Genomic DNA, 9191 nt, shown 5'->3' on the forward strand with positions numbered 1-9191 from the left:
TTTTTGATTTTTATTTTTTTTAATGATTATCACCTATGTAACAAATAATATATCGACGGAATAGAATGATTTATGTATTTGATAAAACCATAGGATTTTTTTGATTTTTCCTTTTGACGAGTTTCTTATTTACAATAATGTTTCGTATGTTATTAATTCATACAATAGAGAGGGAGAGAAATGGGAGTTCGTTTGCCCCTCTATTTCTCTTGACTCTCTTTGTCTATTTTATTTGCAACTATTTATTTTTTTATTACTTGTAATAATGCAATTAGTTATATGGGGTTATATACTTTTTATACTGGTAACATGTTAAATATAATGAGAATGCTTAATTTAATATAGTCCCCTAATTTGTCTCGCATCCCTTAATTTTTTTTTTAGCCTACCCAAAATACTACTCCGTACTATTACAATATGATTTCTATGTGGCTTACCATTTTTGGTGTGACTTTTATGGTTTGAGGAGAGCTCATTTACCGCAGGTTGCGGGGCAGCAAAATTTTTGAGATTGTTTGTGATGTCAAATTTAATTTAGTCAAATTGCAAAAGCAATACTTGGGATGTATGGGCGTATGGTTGTATGCATCATACTCCAATCAAGGAAATAGTAAGTGAATTGCTATTTGCCGCAATGAAATTACTCAAGGTATAGTATTAAAAGACTTTCATGCCCCTTATAATTTTGAAAATTACATAACAATCCAATCATTATTAACTACTAACTTTATCTTAGCTCCACCTTGACCATTAGCTCTACCACCCATACCACCACTCACCTTTGACTGGTCCACCACCACGACTCCACCTTGACCATCATACACCACGACTCCACCTTGAATGGTCCACCACCCACGACATATAAAATGAGTCGACGACGGTCAACGTTCATATCGGAGGCACTTGGTGGGACGACGAACCGTCGACGCCGTCGAGTTAGGTATATGTCGGACTTTTTTTCAATTTTTGTTGTACCCGGTCGCATGTTATATGCGACTATACCACGGTGTGGTCGCATATAGCATGCGACTATGCCATGGTATAGTCGCGTGCTATATGCGACTATACCGTGGCGTAGTCGCACGCTATATGCGACTCCACCACGGTGTAATCGCATGCTATATGCGACTATGCCGTGGTGGAGTCGCATATAGCACGCGGCTATGCGAATCTATGCGAAAATTAAAAAAAAAACTTACCGACGAATTGGCCGGTGTTTTCCCCACGTTTCCCGGCAAACGAACCCCACGCCGCGATTCCATTGTCGTCAACCTCTTCCTTTTTCCGGTTGATTTGGTATGATAAGTGGTTGATTTGGTGTGATAGATAGTGAGAAAATTGGATGATTCCGGCGACCTTAGGGTGGTGGTGGTGATGGTGTTTAGGGTGATGGTGATTCCGACGACCTTAGGGTGGTGGCGGTGATGGTGTTTAGGGTGATGGTGGTGGAAGGAGTATGGTTGGTGAGAAAAATTGATTGATGTCAAACATGGAATTTATAAGGGTAGATGAGTCATTTAATACCGCGCCCTAAGTAATTCTCTTGACTATCATTTAATAGTAATTGTTACTTTCAACATAAAATTTGGTTGGATAATAAATGAATACAATAGCTAATTATATAGACATATAGCCTTACTATTTTAATTAATTGTCCTTCGGAGTATTATGCAAGTGTGCAAACATTACTAAGTATTTAGCAATGACCACAACTAGGAATTGTTTGGCTTATTTATTTTTAGCTTTATCAAAAACATGAATCAAGAAAAAAATGAATTTACTATACATGAAGTAAAATAGAAAGGATGATGGTGAGAACAATTGATCTGAGTACGAGTAAAGTATTACTCCGTCAATATTTTTATTTGCTTTCTTTGTTTTTTTTATATCTTCCTATAGCAATTGTGACCAACTGACCTTGGATATGTGAGAGGAGTTTATAATCTTAACATCCAAGCAACAAGATTGTAACTGTAGTTTATGTAAGATCTTGCAGTAATTTGGCAAATCCTTTCGCCAAATAAAGGACATCCAAGCTATGGAAATTGTTTACGAAACAAGCTGAGAGATGGGCTTGAGACCCATTTGATTAGTCAACAACAAATAAATGATAACCCTTCCTTTTATGTACGCATACCCGTAATTAAAAGGTTTAATACGACTGACTAGTTCACACCAATTTAGTTGCGCTATTATTTAGTATATGTTTTGAGGGCGCGTGAGATGTATATTCTTAATGAAATTCTAATAATAGGGGAATTTCAGCTATATAGACATAAGAAATGGTGTCACTTCTAACAAAAGTATGGGTCAATCTATCTTTTGTGAATGGATTATCTTTTGTAGATGTTTATGAATCCAGGTGGAGTGCATGACCAATTGACCATATAATAATAGTGCTACCTTAATTGTTTATGAGCATGTTACGAGCAATGTAATGTGTATGAAGTTAATTCCGAATCTTTGCATTAGAAATTTTGGCTCAAAAGCTTTTAGGTATTAATTTTGTTGGGGTTTTGAAAAACAATAATGTCATCAAGTGAAAATGGTCTTCAATTGAGAAGATCTTTGTCCCACCTAGAAGAAAATATAAGTTATGTCTTTATAACTCTAGGTGTGTTATGTAAAATGTAATTATATTGTGCAGATATTATGAGCTTGGCTATATTATTATTGTTGGATTAGTTGGGTGTTATGTACTATCCCTCGTTAGATAAGATTAATGACACTGTATAAGATACATCATTATGAATGACAAAGTGGAGGTAAGTTAGCATAATAATCTCGTTAGCATTATATTATACTGTAGTATGTAGCGTATATTGGGGCTTATATTGTTCTAAGCAAGAACACAGGTTAATCTTGTCCTAGCAAGTCTTTTTGTTTTTTCTTTGTAACCTGTTTGTAATTCTTTTCTGTATTTCAATAATAGATTTTCTAGCATATATATACACACATATATTAGATATTTTATAGTTTCTAATAATATATATATACATGTATGTAAATATCTTGTGCTTGGTGCTTTAGCACATGTACAATCTAATAATGTAGTATAAATACAAAGTTTATCCATAATTAAAAAAGTGTTTGGTGAGAGAAAATGATCGAGTACGAACGTCATGCTAGCTAGCTTAAGGAGAAGAAGGGTTTGACATTAAAATGAAACCTTAACATCGATCTATTAAAGGGAAACAGGGCATCATATATTGCCACTATTAAGCGCATAAGTTGTTAGGTGGAAACAACTGAGATTAAAACTGATAGGTGGAAACAACGTCGAGCATGTTGACAGCAAGCTCCTTAGCATTGGTAATACCATCTTGCATAAGTTGTTGGAGTTGTGGATCTTGAGCCTCAACAAACTCATCCAAACAATTAGTAGAAAAGGTGTTAACATCACCAAGCTCGAGACGAAGATTAAGGATGGCTGTTGGGTCTTTTAAAGTGGAATGGAGGTCGCCAACACCCACTTGATCGGAAGCCATCTTAAGGCGATCAATAGATTGTTCTAAAAGCTCCTTACAAGTATTAAGCGCTGAGGTAGCCCTCTTAGAGTTTGCTTTTGGGAGTAGGGTGTTTGGGAGGTAAGAGGCCTTTGTTATCTCATCCAATGCCATATTAATTCCACTTTTAAAGTATTGTTGTGGATTGTTATTGCCACTATTTCTTGTCAATGAGCTTAAACTCTTCATGCAAGCATCCTTGTATGTTGTTGTTGCGCAAAGTCCATTCACCGTTTTTATCGAATCAACACCGCCAATGTCACCTTGGGCATTGGAATTAGCATGTGCATGAGCATGAAATCCAACGCCATGGACATGCGCATGAGCATGAGCATGAATATGCCCCGTGTTCCTTACTAGCATTTTACGATTAACCAACTTGTTGGCTTTTACCTCTCTTATTCCTAATCCAGGCAATTCAGCGACCAAGATGGACATTACTAATATCACTAACTTACCCCTCATTTCTTCTCCTTTATATATATTTTTATAGATATAAGAGTTATTTATGAGAGAGCTCAAAGGATCTTATCATTAATTCTTACAATAGAGAGATTGAGAAAAGAGAGCCTTTTTCTGCCTCTCTATCTCCCTCAACTCTCCGTGTTTATTCACAATTGCAATAAAGTTTAGAATCTTTTATCACAATTTAACGATAAAATATAAAATGGGTAAAGATTTTCATACCACGAATATTTTAAGGAGGAAGTATGTTAAAATTTAGCATAACTCCTCCTATCACTCACATTCCCTTGGTTCTTTTATAGCCATCCATTTTATTGGAAGATATTTATTATTTAATACCATTTTGTTTATTTAGTAGAGCACTCCATATAACATTCTTGTTGGTATTTGCAAAGACCACACTAGATCCGTCTTTGTATAAGTCATCACCATCCAGTCATTCAGCAATGTTGTTTAAACCAATTTTATACTCTGTTCCCATATAATTGACCATAACCTCTTAGATTATCATAATTAGATGACGAAGGCAATTTAAAGAGAATAATGTTATGCATGTAAAATTGCGCATAATAAGGGACATTCATGTATTTACATATATCTACGAATAAATGCATATTTTAAATTTAGAGTGATTATCATTGAATAATCAAATAATACCACTGAACATACGGTGATACTATATATGCAGATATGATATTATATATGCATTTAGTTGTACTAAATTTATGCATAAATAGTATTAATGAAGATTTAATTGTATTTTATAAGCTTTTAATAGAACAATCAGCATGTGATCCCCCATCCATATGACCCAAAAAAAAATATAGGTGGGCTCCACCTACGGACCTCTCTCTTCCTATCTCTCTCGTCTTTTCTCTCTCTACCATGTGTTTTTAAAATATTCTAATCATTGTTATGTACAGAGTATTTACAAATACACAACAATACTCCATTAGACATTTAAAGCCTGTTTACATTTACTGAATTAAACTGGCTGATTAGACCTGAACTGAATAGAGCTGATGAAATGAATATTTTATGAGAGAAGGAAATTAGGAGTTGAACTGAACTGAACTGATTGGAGCTGAACTGAACAGAACTGAAATTAAGCTGAAAGAGCAACTCCAATGGTTGTAGCTAGAGACTTGCTTGCAATTTTCAAAAGTCTTTAGCTACTACCTTGACCATTGGAGCTAAAAAATACAACTAGCTTGGCCAAGCAAATTAGCTTAGACAAGCTAATAATTTGCTTGACAAAAAAGTTTCCAAAATTATTAGAGATTAATATATTAAATTAATTAAATTTCTAGGGCTAATTGAGAAAGCTTATTTAATTAGCAAGCTAGTAGGTAACCATTGGGGTACAAAATAGCTATAAAGAAAATTAGCTTGAAATCACATGTGGCATGACAAGCTAATTTAACAATTAACTTACCATTGAAATTGCTCTAAGACCATTACTATTTATTTTCCCATCAATCATCAATAATCAATCAATAACTATATATATACTAAAAGGCACACCAGTAATGACACGTGTTATTTCCTGGTATGTCCTTAGTTTTTTTGTCTTTTTGTTTTTTTTTCGCTGAATAAAAAATTCTATTACAGAGACAGATCTTATACAAAAATCATTCCCTAAACTTATATAATATAATTACTTAAAATAAAAAAAAATTTGACATATTTTAACACAAATATTTATATAGCTATAAAAAAAAAACATTCTTAACATAAGTTTGATAATTTTTTACATTATTTTATACCTAACAAATCTTTTCTAATCCTTTATTTTGATTAAATATTTGTCAACTATATTTTATATTTTCTTTTATTTATAAAAAACTAATTATGATAATAGTTTTAAAATGATTATTGAAAATTCCCGTGCAATGCACGGGACTCCCTAGTATTTTCGTATTTTCGTAATAAGCAAGATTGATTACTAGTTGTCGTTGTGCCAAGTCATACAACTGCAAATCTGCAATAGAGTTGGTGGTAAAATAGGGGTGTGGGCGGTAGCAATTGTGGAATTCTGGAATACTGGTCTCTCCCAACTGCAATAGAGTCGGTGGTAAAATGAAGAATGGAGAAGCCAGGCTTTTGCTGGGATTCCCTCCCAATTCTCGTCCCACCCCTTCTCAGGTAAAAACCCCAATTTTGACCTAATCATTGGTGACATCAATTTACATAATTCTGTTGCTAAATTTTTTGTTTTCTTCTTCTAAATTAACGGGGAAGGTATTATTAGCTGTTTTATGGAAGATTTTAACATATATACCATCATATGCTTTGGATTCTATTCTCAATCATTTTTTTACAATTACGAGTAGTCGAGTATTGTAAAGTTATCCAGATTAGCCTTTTACCTTACTTTATTGCTTACTTTTATGCTAAAATTGTTTTACTAATCAAATCTTATTTTGTGGTCATCGTTCATGCTAGCAATCCTCTAATGATCTTTCTTTGTATGTTTCTGGTGGTGGTGGTGGCGGTGGTCTAATTGCATATTTGCATGTGTATGTTCTTTTTTTTTTTTTTTGAAGGGTGCATGTGTATGTTCTTATAACCTGTAGTTGTTTTAAAGGTTCTAAGACCATGATTGCAGGTGAAAGCAGCCTATAAAAGTAAGGTTTGGGATTCTCACCCCGATCGTTTTCCAGCTGACAAAAGAAATTATGCTGAATCACGATTCAAAATGGTATAATAGGCATTTTCTCTCTTCCATTTGTCTAATCATGGATTTTGTAATTTCATAAAACCATTAGCACAGATGGCTTAATTTTTTAATAATCTTACTTTTTTTAATTTTCACTCTGCAGATTTCTGAAGCCTATAGTTGCCTCTTGCCTGGTAATTGTTTACCTTCATTTCTTGTAGTTGCAGCTTCCAGTTAATCTTCTACATTTGTTTTTCTAATCTAACAGATAAAAACATTGAAAAAATTCTGTCAGATTGTTCCATTTCACTTCATTTCTTTTTTTACTTACGGAAAGCTAGGCTGGAATATTATTGCAAATCTAGTTCCGCCAAAGAGTTTATATGAGCTGATTCAATATTACCCTTAGTATCCCAATTTCTTTATTTTCTAGACAGGGGCCATTTTACAATGGTATTGGGCACAAACTTCTAAGATGGGAGTAACTAAAAGCAGACATAACCCATCTATTTGCTTCAGGTAATAATTTGCATATTATGCCAGTTCTAGGTGTTCATTGGGCTTGGGGAGGAAAGGAAATGAGGAAACGTTGTTAAGTGCTAATGACCTTGGTGCTTCTCTCCTGATAATTCTGGAACACCACACCCCTAGTAAATATGATGCACTGTCAAAAACTCTGCTTTGACATCTAACAGTAAAAGATCAATTCTGCTAATGAGGTTACAGCAGGAAACAAAGTGTCATCGTTTTTCTGGTTCTTTTGATGTGTCATGTGTCATTTTTTTGTGGCTGATTGTAGAAAATAGGTCATGTCATTTGTGGTAGTTTGGTACCTTGATAAGAGCTGAAAAGCAGTGGTCTGTCAAGCTCCTTGAGTAGTCTAAAAGACTAAAACCATAACGTGGTAACATTTTTGCATCTGAGAAATGGCTGCTCTAATTTCATGAACTATGACGTTAGTCGTTAGTGAGCTGAAATCACAACCCCTAGGCTATTTTCAAGGTTGTATAAGGTGACACACTGCTGATGGCAATGTTTTAATGATGATATAGTGATGCATTTTTATGTTCGGTTGAAATAGTAATCTAAATCTAGTGTAATTGGAATCTGCAGGTGGAGGAATTTCAAGTTCAGGTAGCATGTTTTTTATTTTTAAATTAATTACTTAATACATGCCACATTTATAATTTTATACATCTTGTCATTAATGAAATAATATTAGCTACTTACACACGGGTCGTGCGGACTGGGGTACCAAGGGTGCATGGAGGTGGAAGACATCATCTTTTAGTTGGCCTTCCCTTCCTTTTTGTTATGCTTGGAACAGTTGGACTTGGAAGTCTAAATATTACCAGGTACAAAACTTAAGCTTTGAAGGTGTAGGATACCAAAACTGATCTTGGTGTTGTCGAAAGACTACTATTGGGTTCAGTATCATCATACTTCTGATTATTGATACTTTACTTCTCAGGGCTTACAGAAAGGAAAGAGAAGCAAATCCATCACATAATCCTTTTCTCCCCTAATCTGAATATTGGCAGTCAAACTCTTAAAATAACACTCTGTTGAGGAAATCGGCCTAATGATAGATGAGTTCTTTACTCAGGAACTGCTGCTTTTTCAACCAAAACTTTACGGCTGCCCATGGTTGTCTGGATGTTGGTTACATTGAAATCGGTCTTCAGACATTGGCGTGTGGTAAATAATGCAGTACGAGCGTTGGAAGTATTAAATTTTACTGATTCTTGATCCGGAGGAAGCTATAACCATGCAAAAAGCCCGTTCCTTGTGTTTCAACCATTGTTAATTTCATGAAATAAATATGCATGTGATGTTTTAACCAAAAAGCACAGACTGTTCCAGCTTCTGTTCAATGTCAAAAATTCTGTAATGTTGAACCTTATGATTGACAATCCTCCTGAATAACAAGGGAGAGAGAGAAATGAAGAGTTACATATACAATATCTCAAATAGAGAAAATGCTTTATCAAGACGAATAATTTATTTATTTTACATAGTATATTTTTCTTTATTTTTTGTCAAATTTCCTGTATAACAAAATATTTCTTTCTCTCTCTCTTTCAAAAAAAAAAATGTAATCCTAGTTTTTCTCTTTTTGTTTGAAGAACTCTATTTAATTGTAAAAATAATTGCTTTCTTTTATTTGTTTCCTTAAAAATTATAGAGGTAGGGAGAGGTAAGAGATGTAAAGAGTAGGTAGGAAATGTGGCATATCTTCTTTTCAATTGAAAAACATTTTTCAATTTGAAAAGAACTAATTTTCACCTTTTGAAAAATTGTTTTCCATCCAAACATGAAAGAAAACAATGAAAAATGGGAAAATGAAAACCTGCAGCATCCATAATTTACACTTTTAAGAAAGTCGTTTAAAATCCAAACCATCCTTAATTTTTGAGTAAAGCAAAATACGATCTCTAAACTTTTGTGTAAGTTTGATTTTGGTCACTCAACTTTCAAAAGTCTGATTTTGGTTCCTCAATCACCAATGACTCATCAATTGTGGTGGTTATTACATTGATTCAGCAAAGTTTAGGAACCTT

At 34.0% G+C, this 9191-nt stretch overlaps 1 protein-coding gene across 2 annotated transcripts; it reads left to right on the forward strand.

The window, feature by feature from the left end:
* Positions 1-5901: 5901 nt before the first annotated feature.
* LOC145568094 (protein CAJ1-like) lies at positions 5902-8662 on the forward strand. 2 transcript variants are annotated; one of them, XM_081627526.1, is made up of 6 exons: positions 5916-6116; positions 6580-6672; positions 6794-6824; positions 7744-7764; positions 7853-7985; positions 8102-8379. In XM_081627526.1, the coding sequence occupies exons 1-6, from the start codon at positions 6051-6053 to the stop codon at positions 8154-8156; spliced, it is 399 nt and encodes a 132-aa protein (XP_081483652.1). In that variant the 5' UTR covers positions 5916-6050; the 3' UTR covers positions 8157-8379. The 2 variants fall into 2 exon arrangements, with proteins under 2 accessions (XP_081483653.1, XP_081483652.1); XM_081627527.1 differs by lacking the exon at positions 7853-7985 and having other exon boundaries at positions 5902-6116; positions 8237-8662.
* The last annotated feature ends 529 nt before the right edge of the window (positions 8663-9191 follow it).

The sequence above is a fragment of the Chenopodium album genome, chromosome 11, assembly GCF_948465745.1.
Source record: "Chenopodium album chromosome 11, dcCheAlbu1.1, whole genome shotgun sequence".
In the NCBI taxonomy this organism is placed as follows: Eukaryota; Viridiplantae; Streptophyta; class Magnoliopsida; order Caryophyllales; family Amaranthaceae; genus Chenopodium; species Chenopodium album.

What these genes read in the sequence shown, in the direction of transcription:
- LOC145568094 (XM_081627526.1), top strand. Translation starts at nt 6,051, where the DNA reads ATGAAGAATGGAGAAGCCAGGCTTTTGCTGGGATTCCCTCCCAATTCT. An exon ending in CTCGTCCCACCCCTTCTCAG is followed by an intron (nt 6,117 to 6,579) that starts GTAAAAACCCCA and finishes CCATGATTGCAG; the next exon opens with GTGAAAGCAGCCTATAAAAG. An exon ending in CTGAATCACGATTCAAAATG is followed by an intron (nt 6,673 to 6,793) that starts GTATAATAGGCA and finishes TTCACTCTGCAG; the next exon opens with ATTTCTGAAGCCTATAGTTG.